A 22,992-nucleotide genomic window follows, 5' to 3' on the forward strand; every position below is an offset into this window, starting at 1 on the left:
ACTATCCCCCAAAAGCCAGTGTTCTAAACTATCAAGCCAGTCCATACTGGGGACTCAACAAAATCTTCTTGATGTTAAAAAAAAAAAAAAATGCTTTATACTATAAAGTCTCAGATACATTCTATATAATCAGTTAGGGCTTGAGAAAGTCAAGGGAAGACTAGAGTGCTTGGGAAGAAGTTTCCTAAAGAAGGCAGATAGTCTAATGTACCATGAGAGGGTAGGGTTGAGGGGGAGGAATAAGATACAGCTCATGGAGATTACATGCTCCAGGCAAGAATGAGCTGGGAGGCTTGAAGGACTCTGAGAATAAGAACGTGATTACAGTTTTCTAGAGACAGCAGGATCAGTTAGGAGATCCTAACAATAACTTTAGATATTAAATAACGAGGATTTGGGCTAGATTGAACAGAAGGAGTGAAATTAGTAGATTTCATGGGGAAAAATTAAGAAAGCTTGGTAATGGAGTGATTACACAGTATGACGATGATTCAAAGTTTCAGAGCCTGGAATTGCTAATGAGAAAAATCACATCATCATCATCCATCTTTACGTGTGAGATGCTAAGCATGTAAACACAGTTTCTTCCTTTTCTTTGGCACTGCCAAGCATCATTACTCAACCTGGATTATTGCATTACTAACGTATAACTGATTTTCTTGCCACCGGTACTGCTCACTTACCATGACATCCCTGATAACCATCCTCTGTCCTACCACCCCAGCAATCACACTTACTCGAAATTCTTCAATGGTTCTTTAAGGCCCTTCGTATAAAACAGAAATAATTTAAACAAGGTTGTCTGTGATTTGTCTTCTACTTTCATCTTAAACCGTATTCCTCATTACGCTGTCACCTATACTACACACGTCAACTGTAATCAATCTATGGTAACCCAGAGAAGGTCCACACTCTTTCTGATGTACATGCTGCCTACATGCCCAGGTGAACACCACTCGGGCAACACCACTCATCTCCACCAAGACCTCTTCTGGGGAGCCTTTTCCTCGCTACCTCCCCTTCTGCTCTAAGTCCACAGAGGCTAAGTGGGTACCCTGACCTTTGGTGCCATGATAACCCATGCACTACAATGGCCCTTAACCACATTGCTTCTTAGGGATCGGTTTATCCAGTGGGTTGAACCACCCCCTGGCGCCCAGGAACTTACAGCGTAAATATCAGATTTTAGGAGCCACGACTCATGAACACATACTCACATACTTTAAAGTAGTTTTAGTGTAGGGGCTTTCCCATTTGGAAGTTTAGTATTCTAGAAAAATCACAGGACTATGAATCAGAAAGTATGCATTCAGCATGATTCAGTTTTTCCCAAGTGTGCTCTTGGTCAACTATTTAAATACTTCTTTCTTATCAAAAAGTGGTTAAAATGAGGATTCTATAATTCAAACACTTCAGATGTGACTTTTCATTGTACTTTTAGCTTACTTAAGTTAATATTTACCCACAAAAAGAAGTGGGACGAACACCTCGGGGTACTTCACAGGCTTACACCCATATTGCAAGGGGAAACTTCCTAAAATTAATCAAAGCTCCTTTTCTTAAACTGCAGGTGATATTTAAGTATTCAAGTTGGCTTAAAAGCACAGGACAGGCTATTCCTACAATTCTGAAACAAAAATTTCTATAGCTCAACATCCAATTATCGATATTAATCAACTACATAATCTTTCAGAAGTACTTTTGACTTTGAAACCCATGTCCTGAATTGTCACAGCAGATTTTCTATAATCTAATGGGTTTTGCTTAGATAAAATTAGACCTAGTTTGCATATTTTGCTGGAATACGTAGTGCTGAAAGTGCCTACAAGTGTGCAGAATGCTGACCACAGAAAATTTGAGCTATCAACTACAATATGCTGTTTTATAACTAGTAAACAAAAAAAATTACCCAGGGATCTCTCATATGAGCTGACTGACTACTATAAATTTACCTTCTTCAAATCTCATAGGGTTAACCTAAGTTATGTAAATTTTATAGAGCTATGTCTTTTCTCTGGTAAGAGACTACAAGAAAAGTGGGCAAGCCACTCAAAAGCAACTTGTCTCTGTTTTCAAGGCACACAGTTTTCACATCTAAAACTGTAAACTAGATCTTAAAATCCATAGGTACAATTAATAAGAGTGTATTTGGTTTCATTATGTTTCACCTCCTGACCCCAACAAAAAGCAGTTTCTGTATTGATAGGAAGACTTACAATTTGGCAACTTTAAACAGAAAAAAAAAATAATAAATGGGGCCATATATTTTTCAAGAAGAAAACAAAGCAATGTTGTTGCACGTAGCAACAGAAACTGATTTATTCTGGGAGAGGTAGAAGCCACGTGCTGAGAGCCAGGCAGGGTATGTAATTTGCATAGAAGAGGGAGCAGATTGTAGATGCCCTGACCTGTCAAGCCCAGGTAGGGCCTCGGAGATAATGGGTCCCAGAATACAAAGCTCCATCTTGATCCAGACAGACACACACAACATGGAGAGGCCAGATGGATTAAATGAGAGACAAAAACGCTGGCTTCTGCCATCTCCACAGGAAGAACGTAAGTGTTACAGAAGATGACAGATACCAGATACCACATGGAGCCCGCCCCGGTCTCTTGGCCCCCATTGTTGTGCCCATGCCATGATTTCGACACCGCGGAGAAGAGGCAAGCCTGTTCGGAGCCATGAAATACAGTCACCAGGGAGATGCTCGGCCCGACTGACAACAGCAATCAAGCGAGCCTACGCCTCAGCATCTTACTTGCAGGGCTCGGGCGGGAGGAGGAAACAGGGACAGGAGCAGCACTGGGGCTGTCTGTCCGGGTCCCCTGCCTCGGCTCACGGCCTCACGGCCTTCCGACGATAGCCCGCCCTCCGTGCCCACACGTCTGGAGCGTACTGGTGGGGGAACAAAAGGACTGTCTGCTAGGACAGTGCTCCTCCCTTCAGAGCCACATTCAACAGCGAAAGGGCATTTTCCCTGCCACCGATGGCTGTGAGGGCGTCAGGCCACAGCACAGGAAAGCATGGTCTGCTGGAGACCCCTGGAGCACAGACAGGGGCAGGAGAGAGATGTGCTTGCCACAAGGGACAGCGCCCTGGGAGGCGGGGATGCGGCGTACAACCAGAAACAAGCACGCGGATGCTGGGAAGCCACGGTGACAGCACGTGTGTGGGCCAGGCCGTGAGAATCCAGAAGCCAGACTCTGAAAAGCATGCTGTTTAGGAAACCAAAGAAAGAGTGGAATGAGCTGGACCTTCCTCGTTGCTGGAGCCACAGAACACCTTTTTGTGTCTAGTCCTACGTGAAGGGGACAGTCTAATGCTCACCGGCAGTAATACTGGGCCCGAGGGGCTTTTTTTTTTTTTTTAAGACATTGCTTAGGCACCAGAGGTCTGGTGCGTGCAGGTTCCAGTACAAAGAGGGATGGCAACGTGACACCACCATCCCCCTCTTCCCACAGAGTGAAAGTCTCTGCCCCGCTTCTCTCTCGCAGAGATGCAGGGATGCAGAGGGACTAGTTAAACAGAAGCTCACTCACTGATACAATGAATGTTCACCGAATCCCATGATCGGCCTGGCCCCGTGCTTGGTTAGGCAGGACTAAACCAGACATGGTGGTGTTTCCCTTTGTGGGCCCTACAGAAGGTCAGAGAGCTTCGCAGGCAGGATTGAGGCAGGTTAAGTGAATAGGTACACAGAATCATGGAATAGCCAAGCTACAGAGGACCTCGGAAACCATCTAAACCAGAGCTTTTCAGGAATTTTCTAAAGAACTGCAAACTACCCTTTACTAAAATTAAAATTTACAGACAGCCACAATGTATTAAAAGTAACTTAAAAAAAAAAAATCCTCAAGGGCCAAGGCAACAGAGGTCGTGACAGCAGAGTCCCAGCCTCTCAGCCTTCCCCTCACTTCTGGACTCCCCCCAAACCTCTTGAGGCTCCCCTCCTGACCAGAGGTCACAATACACAACTTTGAGAATCAGTGATCCGGTTGTCCCAATCTTCAGTTCCATAACGAGGAACTTAAAGCTCAAAGGTTTTAGGTAGCTTGACCAGAATCCCAAATTCATCAGAAGGATGTGGACTAGGACACAAGTCACCTGAATCCCAGCTCAGTGCCCACTCCACTCCACTAATGCCGCCTCAACGACTCGGACTGCGGAAGTCTGAAATGTAAAATATCTGTTTTCCTCTCTCTCTCTTTTTTTTCTTTTGTATCCTGAGTTCAACAGACTGCTCTGGGAGAAAAAAAAAATGATAAAATCAGGACTTTTGGACAACATAGCGTTCTGTGGCTACAGATGCACATGTCACAGGTCTTTCCCCATCTCTCGTCCAGAACGTCCCCTTTGGTTTACAAAATGTAACTTGTCTATTTGCTTGTCTTTGTCTCAATGGCAGCTGAATGAAAAAGTTTGAACATAATGTACTTAAACCAGTTATTTCAAATTATAAAAGGAAACTGAGTTGACTTAGGGACAAATTTAGTTGTCTATCCACACGGCTGAGAAACTCGGAAAGCTGTCCCTATCAGAATTAAACACGTGCCTTGTCCTGATATATATTCCATCCCCTGATGCATTTGAAATGAGTGTTATAGATGAGAAAATTACATTTTATGAGTGAATTTAAATAACATTTTAAGCAGAACAAGAAAAAAATTCAAAAGCATCAGAAACTGTAGAAGCTTAAAAAAGAACTAAGAGCGAGGGGCCAAAGTACCATACGTCTCATTAAATACAGACCCAGGACAGGCAGAAGCATGATGCTACCACAGTAGGGCTGCATGAGAGATACTGCTTAGGCTGGAGAGGAACCACTGATGGAGCGGGAAAAAACTCAAAGAAGGCTGAAAGCGCGTATGACTCAGGATCTTGGAGCCCAGGCTTGGCAGCAAAAATAGGAAATATGTTCTTCATCTGGCAAGAAGAGGTTGCATACATTTGAAATCGCTGGCTGGAGAGAGTGAAAAGGCTCCATCCAGCTTTAGATGGAGAAGGAAGGGAAGGGGCAGAAAGGCAGGGGTGGGGCAGAGCAGTGGCCTCCTGAAGTTTCGCTTGCTACGTGATGACAGTGGTATTAGCCTTCCCAAAACCAGTGTATGTGCGACAGGCAAAAACTATGTGATTTCGCTTTCAGTCCCCACAGAATGTGATTTTTATCTAAAGCTTTTCTTCCCCACTGCAATTTTCCTTAGGTATTTGTGACAGGAGCGGTTCACCCAAAAGTTAAATTGCAAGTAAATTACAATCCACTTCAATTATCTCTGGTCTCTGCCTGGACTTTGAGCAGTAGTGTCTCTAACAAAAGTTAGATGCATAGGGTAATGTTTGAACTTCCGAGTCCAATAGAATTATAAAAGTATAAAGCAGTAATTATGAACAACAGAAGCTAATCAACAGTTTTTACTATTAGGACTCTTAAATCCTTTTTCTTATAAGTAAATATACTAAGGTTGTTTTCTGATTTTTTTATAATTTTATTTTTTATAAACATATATATATATTTTTTTTTTTTTCCCCAGGGGTACAGGTCTGTGAATCTCCACGTTTACACACTTCACAGCACTCACCATAGCACATACCCTACCCAATGTCCATAACCCCCCCCTCCCAACCCCCCTCTGCCCAGCAACCCTCAGTTTGTTTTTGTGAGATTAAGAGTCACCCATGGTTAAAACCAATGGAATGGTTATTTTTATGCCATGACTGTTTAACTATAAAGACAGTTCTCTGTAACATCTGAACATACTTATAAATAATACTTTTTTCTCAATATTCTATGGAAAACATATTGCTCGCCCATAATAACCTTTGACTTTCAATAATCTTAGCTTAAAATATTTTACAATTTTGAAATATACCCATCTACAAATATGCCAGCTCAGATCAAGGAAAGCAAGAGTAATTCATAAAAAAATAAAACTACGGTTTCAAAAGCATAGATTATTACATATATTCACTGGAGATATTGCATTATAGCGGTGGTTTTCAAACATTTTGGTCTCAGAATAACTTTAACTTCCTAAAAATTATTAAGGACTCAAAATAATTTTTTACGTGGATTACCTCTATCATTATTTACTGAATTGAAACTGAGAAGACCTAGAAATATTAATTACTTTATAAAAAACAAAATTTATATTCACAAATTGTTTTTATAAAACGATCATTGTTTTTTCAAAAAACAATGAGTGCAAACCATGGCACTGTTTTACATTTGAGCAAATCTCTTTACTATCCAGCTGAAAAGACTGATTCTTCTATCTGTTTTGCTTTCAATCTACTGCGGTATCAAATGACTTGTTGTCTCTAGAAAACCCAACTCTGTCGTCGTGAGAAAACAAGGGTACAAAGATAATAAATGACATCTTATTATTATGAAAAGTTTGGACCTCATTGGTCCCTCTGAAGGATAACGGGAACCCCTAGGGTTCCCTGGAGCATACTTTAAGAACTGCTACTCTACCAAGCTGCCTGTAATTGCTATTCTTTCAGACATTATAAACTTACACGTCTCCATGCCTTCATCATCATCATCCACCACAGGTTTATCATAAGACTTGTCGATGGCAGCTCTGAAGCTCTCATTGCATCCCCTTCCTCTGATTATCCGCGGCCGTGGGCGGTGGAAAGGAATATCCCCATTCAAAGTCACTTCAGCGACCGCCGTCTGCAGACTCTCTAATGAGCTTGACTTCTTCAGACCCAGGGAAGGGCCTACATCTCTGCTGGGGGAGCCTTGGAGATGTACAAAAATGAAATGTTAGTTAGAATTAGTGGTGAAAATTACATACCTGAATATCTACGGACTGTGGAAAACATCAGGGACATAGATTATTCACTCACTGAGTTCTAAAGTGTGGATGGAAATGTTATAAAAATAAAGTCATAGTAACTAATTTTAATTTTTCCAAATATATTTTAAATTTAGTCTACTTTCTCTATTTTCATTAGTCTCCATTTTTAGCCCAAGAGAGCTAAAATCATTTGCTGGTCAAATCATTTGCTCCAAGTATGTAAATAACCTAAAAGAGCTAGAATAACCCAGAAGCTCACTTGAAAAGTAGGGATGATGAGAAGGCTAGGATAAGCAACCAAACGTAAGCTTTGTAACTTAACTGAAATCATTGACAGCTCAAAATTATTTATAGCAGAATTTAAACCTTCATCTCAATGAGTTCCACAAATTCTCTTCCTCATTACACCGCGGCTTCACAGAGCTCAGTCAGTAAAACGAGCACAAAAGACTACTCGTCACCCAGTCAATTAGGGCACCCTGGCACCAGGCAGAAACCCGATTCTGGGAAATATTAATGTTCTCAGGAAAGAGCAATGCAAGATCTGAATAGAAACAAATTACATAAGGGCTCTCACCAGGGAGCCGTAAAGGAGGAGAGACTCAGGAGCTGAACATGAGGACGTGTGTCTCCAGGCTCGGGAGTAATAATAGCTTCTCGAGGAACAATTGAGGAACAGGAGGAAGAAAACTTAACAATTAACGAAGAAAATTTCAGTAGGATGGCAGGGGAGAATTGGGAGAATGAACGATGGGGCTGTTTCTGGAGGATATAGGGCAGGGGGCCCGGAGAGAGTACCAGTAGCACCAAGCTTTAGAAGGCAATCAAGATGGATTTCTTTGAGCGAGGAAGACAGCCTCATCCATCACTGCCTGACCTGGCACTCAGAGGCAGATGAAGTCTGCCTCTCCATGACTAAAATACCAGCTTTGGACCACCACTGGTCAGCCCAGGTTTCACAACTAGCTCGTCACTTACGCTGTTAAAAAGACAGGTACAAAAAAATGGGAAGGTAGAAGAGAGCAGGTCGTTTATCTGTACATGGGGTCACCAGCTCACGTGTTAATCAATAATTAAGGCAGAGCCTTGATATGGTATCACCTAAAAGGCAAATAATTATGACACGGGCTTTGCATGGCTCAGGGTAGAAAACAGAATAAAAGTTAAACTGAAAGTCAAAACAAGAATTATCTTTTTAAGATCCATTTATATTACATCTTCCACCTCATTTTCACAATGGGGTAGCAGTTTTTAAGTTAGAATAAATATGTCAAAAATGTAACACAGGCAGAAAGGCAGATAGATGATTCTAATGAAGAAATAATAGTCTCTCAATTATTGTGCTTGGGAGAAAAAGATGATTTATTGAACTTTCTCAGTGCAGGATTGTATATATTTGATTATTTTATAACAAAAATTCCCATGAAATGTTTCTTTCTAGGATGATCAATCTTACTTTTTCTCTTGATAGCACTATAATTTTTGACAAGTTCATGTTCCAAATACTCATAAAAGTCATGTCACAGGAAGGAAAATGAATTTTGTTCTAGAACTAAACAAAGAGTAAGAAATCAAGGAGTCAAAGAGAATAGGAGAAGATCACTCGTAAGCAGGGACATTTACTTTATATTTCCTAGAGTTAGCACAGGGGAAAACTTTTTCTGAATAGCTCATGCATATCAATTTTCATAACCTACCAGCTGCATTTGAGTTCTGTAGTCACTTATCAGGCAAATATTTGGCACTTTTTGGGGAGCGTAAAGGACACGTGTGTGTGTGTGTATTCATATCTATCTATATTTCTCCAATAAAGATTTCATGCTTCCAGTAAAGATTTTCATAAAAACATCACTCAGGTATATTAAGTTTTTCTTTATGAAAAGTTAGCTGAGATTTGACTTAATATACTCACAGCACTAAACATTTTAATAATGAAATCTAGAAATAGCATGAATATTAAAATAGGTATATGTCTATATATACATGCACATAAATATTTATATACATATATAAGAATATATATGTATATATTAAAATACATAAAGGCAAATCTGGTAGAAAAAACAATGATGAAAATATAAATAAGCAATAGATATTTTGTAAGAATAATTTAAGGCTTACCTACCTATTCTTCTTTCTGAAATTGTAACACTGCAGTATGTAACATTCTGGCCATGGTATTATGTATATAGGAAATCAATGAATTATTACCTCTATATTTAGGTATGGTCGAAAATTCTTACAGTAAAAGGTTATACAAAAAGTCAAAATGTGTAATTTGTGAATCTATAAGAGGGATCAGCCAACCATGGGCCTAATCTGGAACGTCCATTCTATTCCATGGCTGCTCTCACGCTACGTCAGAATGAAGTAATTGTTGCAGAGACTGTTTGGTCTGTAAGGCCCACATTATTGACTACCTGGTCCTTTACAGGAAGAGACTTCTAATTTGTAACATGGAGAGGATACATTTAAGTATGACATTTGTCAAAGAAACTGTTAACAAAGATTTTGTTAAGTAACAGTGCGAAGATTCCTGAGTGATGGTTACTGAGAACCCCGACATGATACACTTGGCATTTCCTAGGGTTGAAAATTAAGAACGCCTTTCTCTATATAAAGTATGGGCAAAAATTGGTCTTATTTACACACACAAGCACACACAAATCAACATCTTTTAATTTTTAAATAATATTCTAAAGCTCTTTATAAGTCAGCTCATTAGGATACTTTGCTTATTTTTTATATCCAAAGATTAAACTGTTAGAAACACAATTCTCCTCTTATTCTCTCTTTTCATTCACAAAGAAAATTTACCCCCAAATATCAAAAAAGAACTTTAAATCTGAAATAAAGGGGAAAATCATAATCATACTGTTTTCCCTAGGCCTATTTTTCTACTACTTACTAATACCTGTCTTGCCGAAAAAAAGTAGAGGATGTCTTTTGCAAGGGCAAAGGGAAATGGAATTCAATTTTCATTATGAAAGGCTTATGGCTAGACAGATGATCTGCGCTGAAATGCCGCTGTGGCTCTACCAAAAACCTTTGGACTGAACTGTAAAATCATGATCATCTTAGCAATTCAAGCGAACTGAAGAAAGAAAAATAACTGAAAATCTGCTCACTGTCCAATATTTCAGGGTGGAAAGGATCAACTTTAGACATTTTATTCATGTAGATCTAAAACCAACAGACCAAAAAATAGGTACTGTGGTGTCTATGTAATAATTTTGTGGCCCAAGGTTTTCTAGTTTACTTTGGTAGGATCGATGGCACATAGTGGGGAAAATAAAAGAAAAAAGGAAAAAGCTTTTATCTAGGATCCAACATTTTAAACCACAATAAAAACACAAAATTGAATTAGATTGAATTAGATTATAAAATCTGCCTCCTCTCCATGAAAGTTATTTTATGTGTCCAATTAAACTCTGGATATCATCATCATTATTTTTTTAATTGCACTAATGCTCTTTTCCTTTTAGTAAAAGTGAGTTGGTCAAATTAAATATTTTCCTGACTTTACCTGACTGGCATAGTATATGAAGTCATGTTCTTTAACCTGAGAAGTTCGAGTTGGTTTTTATGAACATTATCCTGGATAGGTCTTACTTCTTTAAAAGTAATGAATACTGTTAACTCTAAAACTAATTACTAATTTACATATATGAACTATCAAATAGTTTCTCTTTACCCTGTTCCAGAATTTCAGTGAATTTCATGTTTGATCAGAGAAATAACTACATAATAATGGCTGAAGCTATAGTTAATTGCCTTCCACTACAGTTAATCTTATGATTTATTGGATGTAATTTTTAGAATCTATCTTTTACTCTACAGAATGTAAAAACTCCAACCTTGTCCACAATAATCTTTACATATGTATATGGATACACATTTTTCAAGCAGGCTAAAAACTAATTACTACTGCAGGTTAAAAAGGTGAATTGAAGCTAATTAGTGCTAAGTGACGTGAGTACTTCATACTGGATCTAGAATAATTAAAACACTATTCCAAACTTATAATAATAAATCATAAATGCATACAAAGCACATTACTTTAATTACATGTGAAGACTTTCCTGTGATTATTTTCATAAAATAACATAAAAATAAATTCTAATACAATGAAAAACCCAGTTCAATATAATCTGATTATTGATGCTACATAATGATCTAGACAGCATTTTAGAAACAAGTCCTAATGAGTTAAAAAAAAAAAAAAAAGAAAATTTTAGAATAGGTTCCCAAAGTCAAGTCAAGAAAAGGAGCTGTGTGCATTGTATAGTCTAACTCAATGTCAGACAACTATAAGCTAATTCTTGCACCTGAAGAAGAACTAAGGTTTTCTGAGCAACTAAAGACAGCATTACTGGACACTGTCCATCAGTGAAAAATATTTATATTTATGCGATTATCCTTCAAATCAAAATCACCACTTTGAGGATCATGACATCAAGCTAGTCATCTAATAAATGACTTAGATACTTAAGAGTCTATTAGAAGAGATCCTGTTTTCAGGACTTTGATTTTTATTTAATCATGACAGAACATTTCTACACAAATACTATTAAAATCTAGGTTGTTTTAGCATTTTTGAAACACTAAATTATATTTGCTCTTAGTATTCCTTCTAACGGAAAATTTTTTTTTCTTGTACAATTTGATTTTCTACAATGAAAACATCCATGCAAGTGTGGAATATTTATGTTTACACGCAATATGATTGGCAGCTCTATAATTATGATCAGCTCCTTGGACCACAGTTTCTATGGCAACAGTCTCACTGTCCATTCTTACCTGCTTTCTGGTCATCCACTGTATTGAGTTTAGTCTCGTCAGCTACTGTTAAAAGGTAAATGTATACTGGTTAGCACAGTTAGTCCCCACAGCCCAACATGCTTCAACCATTCCCGGATCTTTTCAGTTAGGTGATCATTCTTAGGTAATATTTCATGCAAATAATACGAAACATCAAGCAAACATTCATAATCAAAAAAAGGGGGGGGGGAAGCAGTGTCTCCATGCAAAATGCCAGCCATTTCATTTCACAGACACGTGTGTTATTTATAAGTTAGCATATCATAATTAGCCAAGGCAATGCATCGCCAAATTTTTCTTTTATGCATGTGATAAATTAATGCTTTTAGTCTTGAAGTACAAACAGCCACCAGAGAACATCATAAATAAGTTACAGTTGATTAACAAAGGTTCTGTAAATCATTTGATCGGTTTATAGATATAATTAATTATTTTACTTTTTTGTTTGTTTGCTTTTTGGTGGATTTTGATTCAAAAAGAGACACTACCTGATTGGTGTTTGATTGAACAACTATAGTTATTTTTCTCCTCCCATTTGCTTCCAAATACTTTCTACAACAAATATTCTCTCAAATTATTACTTCAATTACATGCCTTAATTATCAACACATAAGAGTTTCTATTACATAAACCTTAAAGAATAGGAGTGAAACAAAGATATCATGAAGTAACCAAATTCTACACATGGATTGAGATAATGGTTTCTCTCCAATACTTCTCCTTCTAGCAAGAATCCCACAGCCAACCAAATACTATTTCCAAAAATTGTTTTTAAACAACCAAGATGTTAAAACATTTCATCTTTTCAAATAAAGATGCAGGAATATAGCATGAGATGCGTGTGTTTGTTTCTTTTATCATCAGGAAACATATATGTTAACATATTGCACATTATGTAAACATGCCACTTATGAGAAATATGGTTATCTTAAACTCAGAGAAAAACTAATTTTTGCCAAATTGCCACATTTCACATTTATTTTCTCTATTGCTTAAAGTAAACAGACATGTGTTTGGGCCTATCAATTTTAATCTGAAAGCATCTAAACCTTATTTAGATAAAGATTCATGGAGATTGTACTCACTACCTAAATCCATGCTTTTTGATTTTCGCGTTTTAACGAAATCCAATTGACTGGCATCTGAAAATTGCTTTGTGCGTTTTTCTGACATACTCTGGCGTCCAAATCCTTCTCGTTGAAAAGCAAGAACTGGATCAACATCTGGACTCAAAGAACTGGTGTGAAGAGAAAAACAAACAAAAATATTTACTAAAAATAGAGGACATCCAACTTCAGGAAAGAACATATACGCTTGTGCATAAGAAGGTGTGCTCATGTGTATTCCTCAGAAATGCTGAAACTAACACAAATATAGTTCATTAAAAACAACAACAACAACAACAAAAACCCTCGGCCTGAATAGGAAGTGATGGGAAAATACAAAATTCTATTTACATTTAGAGTAATTCTTTCTCCACATGAGTTCTCTCATCTCCTTGATTTGCTTCAGTTTCCTCACTGTTCTCCTATACATCATTATTTCTAAGTGATTAACAAAAATAAGGCAGATGGGGGTGCTGGGGTGGCTCTGGCAGTCAGGCACTCGACTCTTGGTTTGGCTCAGGTCATTGTCTCGGGGTCATGAGATCAAGCCCTGCACTGGGCTCTGCGCTCAGCAGGGAATCTACCTGTTCTTCTCCTTCTGCTCTCCAACAACCCCCCCACCCACCGCCACTGCTCACACAGGCTCTCTCCCTCTCAAGTAAATAAATAAAATCTTCTTTTAAAAAATAAGGCTGGTGTCTTTTGGACATGGGGAGGACCGGATATTTGAGGAAGACTTTCATATATGAATACAAATACTGGCCGCAAATAAGTGACTGTATGAACTGCAATCAAGTAAAAATTTTAAAAAAGAGTATGGTCTTCTTTAGACATCCTTTAGATATCCTGGTCTTCTTAGATATCCTTTATCCTGCGTTTCAGAAAAGAAGGAAAAAACACTACTGTGGTATGTGGTTTCATGAGAATGTAGTTTCTCAGCAGTATTTATTCAACTGAGAAGAAACCAACTCAACACACCTTTATTAGAACCTATTCTGATTAACGTGCTGTGCTGGGGACCGAAGTTAAAAAAATAAAAACAAAACGATCTCTGTTCTCTGCACATTCCTACAAAAAAATACTACACCAGAAGCACCAAGCCAATGCTATGGACGCGGAGATGGGGGAATGTTTGATATTGGAGGGAGGCGGGAATAGCGTGACTAAGCCTGGATGACGTTTGATTTTGGCGACACCAACACAGTAGTTCAAACAGACATGGTGAAGCCCATGGCAGATCATTGGTAACAAGACACTGATGGAAGAGCTTTCCCAGGGGACGTGTCATGGGATGACACAAAAATCACTCCTATTTGTAAAAATCTGTGAACACTTTAAAAAAGTACTTAAGTGTTCTGAGCACCGTTTCATGCAATAAGAATGGTTGTTCTGTGCTGGGCACACTGAGTAAACACAGCGCTCTCCTGTGTTAGCACCCAGCCACCTCCCCATTTGGCCGGTGAGGAGAAAATGCCTCCACAGCGAGCTAAACATACTAGAAGGTGAGGGGGCCGCATCCACCCCGTCAGCTGAGTTTACGATAGCCTGCCTTATGCTTCTGATGGAAGCAAACATCTCTACCCTTTGCGGCCACAGAAAATTACCATCCATACTGGTAAAGCAGAGAGATCTGGTTTGGATATCCATCAAAAACGTAGCTGCAGTTTACTGTGCATGAAATGATAGCTGACTCTGAGAGAAGAGCTAAAGCAAAAATTGTAAAAAGAAAGACATCAAGGGAAATGTTTCGCCCTCAGGTTAAGTGACCTGAAATGTGTCAGGCCCACGTGCATTGATATGCTCAATAAACAGGAGAGCGGCCCCACCCGTCTGAAAAGGCCAGTAAGAGACTTCAAGGGCATAATGTGAAAGTCCTTTGTAAACTGCAAACCACCGTACAAAGTAAGCTATTATCACACCACAAAGACTGTCTCAAATAATCAACTTAATACACATTATGATAACAGATATAGATAGGGGAATACAAAGGGGACGGCACAATCCTTTCCAATCTGTTCCACCAAGCACAGAATTGGGCCCCCAGGATGAGATAAGGTGGGTGCCCACGACTCCAAATTCAAGGAAGCACCCACTCTCACGGTCGTGCGAGGTCAGGGTGCACACCTGAGAGTGATTCCCTGCCTGTAGTTTGTATCCTGGGCACCCGGCTTGTCTCCCCCTTGTCCTGGTCCCGGTACTGAGAAAAGAGAAGATGTATTCCATGGGCACTGGGAATTCAGCCCAGGGCAAGAACAACTTTATTTGGTAAAGCTCTATGTTATGTCCAAATAGACATTCTTTTCTCTGCATTCTATATTAAATCTTTCCATCTTTAATATGCCACATTTTTTTCCATAAAGTTTTGACTACATTTTTTGAAACCTTTGGGGCTCCTTCACATACTACTATGCCTGCATACTGTATATGCGTGTATGTGTGTATGCATGTATTTATAGCCACAGCTTGTAGTATACACATAATTACGTACTGTTTAGACATATTTCTTAAATTTATACATGCTTGAGTACTATGTTTATGTAGTAGTATTCAGATACTACTATGCTTACTATATTATGCTTATAGTTTCCACATACACCCCAATTGGAAAAGACAGTCCTAGAAGTGAAAACTAAAAACCCATATGATAAGAACTATGACCCAATTTTGCAACAGCATACTCTAAATTATATATTTTCAGTAAGAATAATTCTTTCATCTGTTGAAAGCTGATCTCTTCAATCATTCTACTCATGAAGTACATTTTTAATAGAAATTATTGGTAAGAGCCTTTTCAAATAAATATTGTTGGTGCCAATGTTATCTGAAAACCACATCATTGGCCTATTTTTTAAACTGATCTCATATCCTTGGAATTATGTTGCCACTAAGATTAGAATCTGCTGTTTTGCCTTGTTTCTCCTTAAAAACATTGCTGATGTTCCCTAAATCAATTAACGGACTGAAAAAAGTATATCCTATTCGTTAACAAAAGTTCAGCCGTTTGACGTATTCACCTTCCACGATGGCTCAGTGAACTGTAAATATACACAATTTAAAATGTCAAATGCGTTTGTGAGCTAATAAGAGTCTTAAAATAACTAAATACTCTTAAACCATGACATAATTAATTCTTCCCTATCAATATACCCATTAAACTAATTTCAGACACAATAAACAGTATACTAGAATACTTAACAAGTTCGATTGCAAAACTGACAGCTGATTCTTTAAAGAATGTAACCATATCCTGACCCCCAATGTTATTAAAATTCCAGTTATTAATCCTGTCTTATTGCCCTTTTGTTTTCATAACATTTTCATCAAGGATTAGGGAGATATTGTCAGGCTGGAAAAGCTTACATTTTCTGCTGTGATTCGGAACAGCTGCCATTCTTGTTTGGATAACCCTTCATTCATATTCCTTCCCCTGCTCCACGTCCCCCACAGCAAAATCACGCAAGTCCTCCCCATTTTATCAATGCCCTTAGGGAAATTAATGCCACAATCTATTTCTGCTAGTTCCTTATTTATTTTCACCAATACAGTGCATTAGAAAGCCCCAAACAGATCTATTCCTATGGCCACCTTCACAATCCTCACCACTGTGGAAATTCGAAGGCTTTTGTCCCAAAGTTGAATACTGCCAATAACTAACCCTCACTTTCCCTGTTGCTGCTTTCACTCTCCGAAACAGATACAAGCTGCAGCAGTGAATGGAACAGCATCTGTGGATTTCAAATGGGATTTTACTTTATATTGTCGTTTCCCCTTCTATGTTGAGCCAAAAACCTCATTCACGGATACGCTATTATCATGCAAGCTGGAGTATAGCTCCTTTTTAAATCCTGTATTTTCAGGAAGAGAATTTTTTTTTTTTTTAAAGAAAGAAAGACAAGACAGAGATAGACTTTCCAAGGATCCAAACGAACAGGAGAGACTATTCCAAGAGAACATCTGCAGAATTTCCAGGTACATGTGCTGGATGTTCGTGTGGTTTTGTAAGGAGTGGAGGAAGGGGGCTGGGGAGAGGGTGACTTTGCTAAGATCACTGCTAAAAAATGTTAACACAAATCAACAACGGGCCCCCAGAACCCTCCGATCTAATATGGACTGTTGACACAAGTCTGGGTAAGAGTACAGAAGAGAAATGGGTAAGTGGTAAAGAACAATGCTGTAACATTTAAGTATCATTTTGCTGATGTATTCATGGAACACCCCCAGAGAAAGGGCAATAAGAAAATTCTGGTATAATGCTTCACGCAGCTTATGTTAATTTTCACTACAACCTCACAAGGTCATCCCTGGGAGGGACTTGCCTTTCGGCTTATGGATGTGTATAATTACGAGGCACGCAAATTAAGGCACACATCCACACTCACGGGCCACGCATCGGCTCGATTAATATCAAATACTTTCTTCTGTTTTGGAAGATTAGGGAGAAAGAAACGGCATGAGACTGCCCCAAAAGTCACAATGTTAGAATCAAGAGGGAAGGGTTACAGCACTCTAAAAAAACAACCCTTTAAAAGTCTCCTCCCACTCCTACAGCATAGCAGCTATTAATTTGACCAAAGTCATCTAATGGTTACAAACTTTCAGCCACCTCAGAGATTTTGCTTAGAACTGATTTAATGAAAAAACAATTCATCAAATTAAAACAGATCTAAAATAACCAACAGCGGAACTTCAGAAATGAACAGGTCTTTTTGGTGAGTGGTGGTTGTGTCATAGAGCTGGCTGAGTTAGTCAGTACAGCTCTGGACACGCTAAAACAATGGGGCAAGTTTATGGGGTGGAGGGGAATCTTTTATTAAAAGAGTGATAATTAAGAGTATTAAGACCATGAAAACAGAACACGGCCATAAAACAAAATTGATTAACTGTGCTTAATGATAGACCATTTAAACATAAAATGAAGGTGATTGCAATTAAGTAATGTTTTCCAAGCCTGGAGGGCGATCTTACCAGTCTGCTGAATCACTGATTGCAGCCTTCGCCCACGTGCCAGCGTCCGTTGTCATGAAGCCCACGTCATCGTGGGAGCTGGAAGATGACTGGTCGGACAGATGTGGGGGAAGCACTGGCAGCCTGTCATCTTCTATAATGACAGTGTCATCCTGGGGCATGTTCACCGTGGGGGACAGCTGGTATTTACCTGCCCAGGGGAAAGAAAAGGAAGAGAAATTCTAGATCTCGATCTAAGGACTACGCGTATAGCTATACGAATGGCAGTATTAGAAAAAGGCTAAATTTCCAAATGTCTGCTCAACCTGGTGGAACAAAACAGAAGGAAGGAAATTTATTTTTTCACAAATCAATGGCCAGTGGAGGCCCTGAGTCTGCTCCCTTCTCTGACTCGGCGGCTCCGTAGCTCTCAGCACAGAGTTTAATTTCACTGGATTCAGGTTTCCTAAAGCCACAGATGATCTCCAGAATGTCTTCTAATGTGAAAATGCGACACAGATTCTAGGTTGTGAAAGTCCTTTGAAAAATTTTACCAGGAAATTTATAGGGAAGCCCTGCAGACTTACATCAATCACTCCCATACTCATTTGCTGGGCACATACCGCATAGCAAGGATGAAAGAAAGACTTAAATCTCTGCCCCTGAACAGCCCACACCCTAGAGAAAGAGCCCAACATACAAACTGGGATAACTGACTGGTGGTGTGAAGGATGTGCTAAAAGGACTATGGCCTTCACTAGGGCTGGTAATTGCCTGGGCGGCTGGAGGCAGAGGACGCCAGGGATCTTCACAAAAGTTAACCTCACAGCTGGGCTCTGAATGAGGAATGTGATCTTTTCTGCTAGGAGAAATGATGACATTGACTTTACGCATTGGCAACAACATCATTAAATTCATGATGGAGAAAAGCTCCCGGTACACTGAGGGGGGCACTTCAAAGATGAGTACGTGCAGAGTCGAGGCCTCACGGGGAGATGGCGGGAGTGATCTTGAAATGATAGGATCTCACTGCCCAAAGGATTTCAGGCCAAGACAGTGGGGTCCGTATATTTTTGTTTATTCAATTCGGATGTAACGTTCTTGGTAAGGGAGACTCCAAACTGTCTCTACTGATGAGTTCTTTCAGGGAAATCTGCTCGGGCGCGTGGATCAGCATGACGGATGTATTTTTTGGGACAAAATTAAGATTCAAGCCCTTAGTCACTAAAGATAAAGCTTCTTTATCTTTGATGAGGCATCTTCCTCCCCAAAACATCCACAGTTCTGGCTTCCTCCTCAAATCTCATGCCATACTTCTGGGTAAGACCTCGCTGGACAAGACTTTGGTCCAAGTGGATCCATCAAGAGAGTTCATACTCACAGAAACACACATCAGGGTAAGATGACTGGCTCTCCCAACAAGACAAGAATTGACAATTTCCCCATTATCTTACAGCAGGATGGGACAAGTCTCATTTGAAGTCCAATATTCCAATCTGGTAAGCCAGCTCTACTGGCTCCTACCCAACTGAAACTGACTGCTGTCCTTTCCCAACACTGGCACCATTTTACACTTTACACAGGGTGCTCTTTCCCTTTATTATAAGCCACTTTTAAAAATAGTACCACAGAAACATGTGGAGAGATTTTAACATTTTAACATCAGGCTTAAGATCTAATTTTTAAAACAAACATTCATAAGAATGTGCAAATGATGACTTTTTATTTTAACACGATTTTGGCAATTATGGGATGGCATATATAGGCTTGAAGGATTTTTAAAACACATATTATTCTAGACGTTCAACAAAGGAACAAAAATTAAGTTGATATGCATCTTTTCAGGACAACCCACAGAAGAGGACGTGCTAGACGTTTCAAATGCATTCATTATTTAGCACCAACTACTTTATTATAGAAATACTCTATGTTTACTGAAACAGCAACACAGCATTTTATCAAGAAAAACACTCTATTTTGATTTGAAATGCATTCATTTTGACAAACTGTGAAAACTAGCAACTTTTTATGAATGCTCATGATTATAAAGCAAATCAAATTTAACGTAATCGTTTCCTTCTCCTGAATTCAAATTATTCATTTACTACTACTTGAGTTTTAGGACTTCAAAACAGAAAGACAAAAATCTGTCTAAAAAATTATCATTCATAAATAAAGTTGGACATCCTAGGACTATCACCAAAAGAAATATTCCCTTCTCAAGACAGACTTTTTTGCCTAAAAAGTGCACAGAATGACAAAACCAGAGTTATCCCTGACAGCTCACCACTGACAAGGCACGTGTCACAGCATTAAATGCCAAGTCCTCACAAAGGCAAAATTTACTGGAAGGAAAAATTACAATATAATTATAGTGCACTCGCTTTTAAACACAAAAACTAAAACTCTTGGGTTTACACAATATATTCTGGGAGACAGCCTAATAAGCAATATGGAACACTGAATGGTTCTTCATATGACAATCCTTTTATAATATGCTGTGTTGAGTAGAAATATTGTACCTTAAGTGATCCAAAATTTTATACATAAATGGTAAGAAATTTTCCTAATAATAAGAAAACAATTTAGCTTTTTTCCTCTCACAAATGATTCTAGGGGCTAATATTTCAAAAGATTTGAGAATTCACATTTTTCATCAGATTCCCAACTTCTTAACGTACTCGCCAATAGTTACAGTTTTTGATTCTGGATGCAGGAATATATTGGGAATAATGGACAACTAAATTATTTCACTCCAAGTTCTACTAACTCCACCTAGACAATACCTCTTAATGATGTGTGCACATCATAAACGTGAAACCTTCCAAGGGTGATCTGAGAAGCCTTTGATCTGGTGTTTGATGGATAAATATTCTTCCTTCTTCAACTAGTTAACCAACAAACTACAGACTAAAATTTAAACCAATCAATATCTTATAGAGGAGTGAAACAATGAGATACGAAATGGTTGTTTACTAAACATTTATTAATTGGTACATTTACATAGAAGGCAATACCATTCATGACACTAAAAACAGATGAAAACTTTTCCAGTGATTTGACTCACAATAAAAATAACATAAATGTTCCATTTCTCAATGTTGAATTTCTAACAAGATAAAAATATGCTGAGCACAAATATTTATTAAACTCACCACAAATGTATGACTATAAAAACTACTGAGGTTAAACTCTAAAACGAATATACCAGATTTTGGTCTTACTTTAAACAGAAAATTTCTTCAGATTAAATTTGGAAAAAAAAAAAAAATTAAGGTTCCATGACCCCAAGTGTCAACTTGCGATATATTTTAGTGAACATGTTGGTTAAATTAACCATGCCTGTTATTGTTTAATGATTATTATAGTTAAGGCAGTCCAGCAATTTAGGAGATTTTTTTTTTAAGTCTTTTAACATGAAGTGATCCTAGGTTGGTTCTCTAGAGATTTCTTTTTAATGAATATCCAGGATTAAAAGCCCTGATTAGTGGCAGGTAGGCCCACACAGAAGACATTAACAGAAATCTTGCCTTGGTCACAACTCTGGCTGACCCGACCAAAAGCTAGGAAGACCAATCCAGGTTGAAGTAATATGGGACTCATGAATCAGGAGAAGACACACCCTCACTGGTTCAGGAACACAGAAACCTTGTGGCTTCAGACTTGTCACTGAACTTCTCTGGTCCCTAATTCCTCTGAACATGAGATAATTCAGCTGGAGTAGATGATTTCTAAGGCTGTTTTCAGAGATGAGCTGTTCTAATTCTCAGAACACAGTGGCCACCAGAATGGAACAGCTTCTAGAGACCGTCTAATGCTTTTTGCTTAAAGATATGGATAAATTAATATTAATAAAGAACGATCATTACTAGTCCTCATTGTGTGGTCTAACTATGCCCTAGAGAGGGCTACTTTTAGAAAAAGGAAATAACCAAAAACAACATAAAACAAAAAAATCACCATGGGATCTTGTGTCGGTGGTCCTTTATCTGTTAAGAGGGAGAATGCAGCGGATGACCCCTAACATCCTGCCAAGTCTTCCATCTCTTCCTTTTTTGATTTATTTTTTAAAGCTTCTCTCCTGAGATATGTTTCCACAGAAATGAGTTAGCCTCAAAGCTCCTTTTGGTCTAGAGTCTCACATGAGGATTTTTCTAGGTAAAAATTCACCCTGTTTGCATACAATTAGTCATTTCTTAATCAACTGGAATTTCAATACAAAGCTCTATCTGAATCAGAGGAGATCATAAAGTAAATACCATCACCTCCACTAGTGTCTACATACGAGCTATTCTAAATACAGAAGACAATCTGTAACCAAACAAGATCTACCTGAGAGATTTCCATGTACCTACATTCTGTGCAAATCAGATAATACTAGTGCTACTGATTTAGGTTAACAGAAATTCAGTACTCTACTATCTGATATTTGGTAACCTGTTCTGGTATTTAGTTGTAAGCTAACATCCCTTGCAGGACCTGGGAACGGACTTAGCAAACTAATTGTTTCTTAGGGCCACTGATAATGGAGTATGGACTGATGAAGACTGAGTTCTCAAATTTGTAAAACTCAAGACAGATCAGGTTAAGCATATACATTTCTCAGGGCAAAACTATACAGGATCCCTAGTTGGCAGTAGAATATGTAAAAAACGATGTAAAGAAAATATCCAAATTGTTCAACATTAACTTGGCCTACCAACAAAGGGTAAAGAGTCTTTCACCCCCGACCCAAAAGGCATGCACAGTACATCACAAAGATCACAAAGCACAGAGCTGGGAGGGAAGCTGCTGCCCCCAGAAGGCATCTGGAGCCTTAAAAGTCCATTACATCTCCACAGGAGGGAAGGGAGAACAACAGCAATGCCAACGGAAGTGGCCTAATAATGAAGCCACAGCTAACAAAATCAGGGCACCAGACTACGAAGAAAATGAAGGAATCCTCAACCCCTTATAGACAGCACTTCAAAAGGTCACTAGGTGAATTTTGGGGTTTTTGGTTTTTTTAGTTTTAGTTTCTCAGCCTTCCTCTGAAGCATCAGGGATTGGAGGCAGGACGCAGGTTACAGGAACTGGTGGACCAATGGTCTGATTCAGTATGGCAAGTCCTACGTTCCTATAATAAAGGGGAAATTACAGCGTATCACTTTGTATGCACACAGATCCAGGGACACATGCACTCTCTCTCAAGGGGTCTAAATTTTCATTAATGAAAAAAGTATTTAACAAAGATAAATTTCACGCCAAAACCAAGAAAGTATGGGAAATGCAATGCCAGTGAAGAGAACGATCATTAAGAAGCGAAGATTAGTGTGGT

The 22,992-nt window shown here is 38.6% G+C and overlaps 1 protein-coding gene across 16 annotated transcripts in view; it reads right to left on the bottom strand.

Moving 5' to 3' along the window:
* Nucleotides 1-22,992, bottom strand: part of PARD3 (par-3 family cell polarity regulator) — a 649,759-nt gene that overhangs the window by 207,027 nt on the left and 419,740 nt on the right. For 7 of the 16 annotated variants that reach the window (XM_032837827.1, XM_032837836.1, XM_032837830.1 and 4 more), the window contains 4 exons: nucleotides 17,697-17,886; nucleotides 12,711-12,862; nucleotides 11,605-11,649; nucleotides 6,518-6,745 (listed from right to left, as the gene is read on the bottom strand). In XM_032837827.1, coding sequence (XP_032693718.1) covers nucleotides 6,518-6,745; nucleotides 11,605-11,649; nucleotides 12,711-12,862; nucleotides 17,697-17,886 — 615 coding nt within the window. The remainder of the gene's footprint in view (nucleotides 1-6,517; nucleotides 6,746-11,604; nucleotides 11,650-12,710; nucleotides 12,863-17,696; nucleotides 17,887-22,992) is intronic. The other 9 variants (XM_032837837.1, XM_032837841.1, XM_032837839.1 and 6 more) reach the window with 4 other exon arrangements.

Source organism: Lontra canadensis, unplaced genomic scaffold (assembly GCF_010015895.1).
Source record: "Lontra canadensis isolate GAN:19392208 unplaced genomic scaffold, GSC_riverotter_1.0 scaffold100, whole genome shotgun sequence".
Taxonomy (NCBI): Eukaryota; Metazoa; Chordata; class Mammalia; order Carnivora; family Mustelidae; genus Lontra; species Lontra canadensis.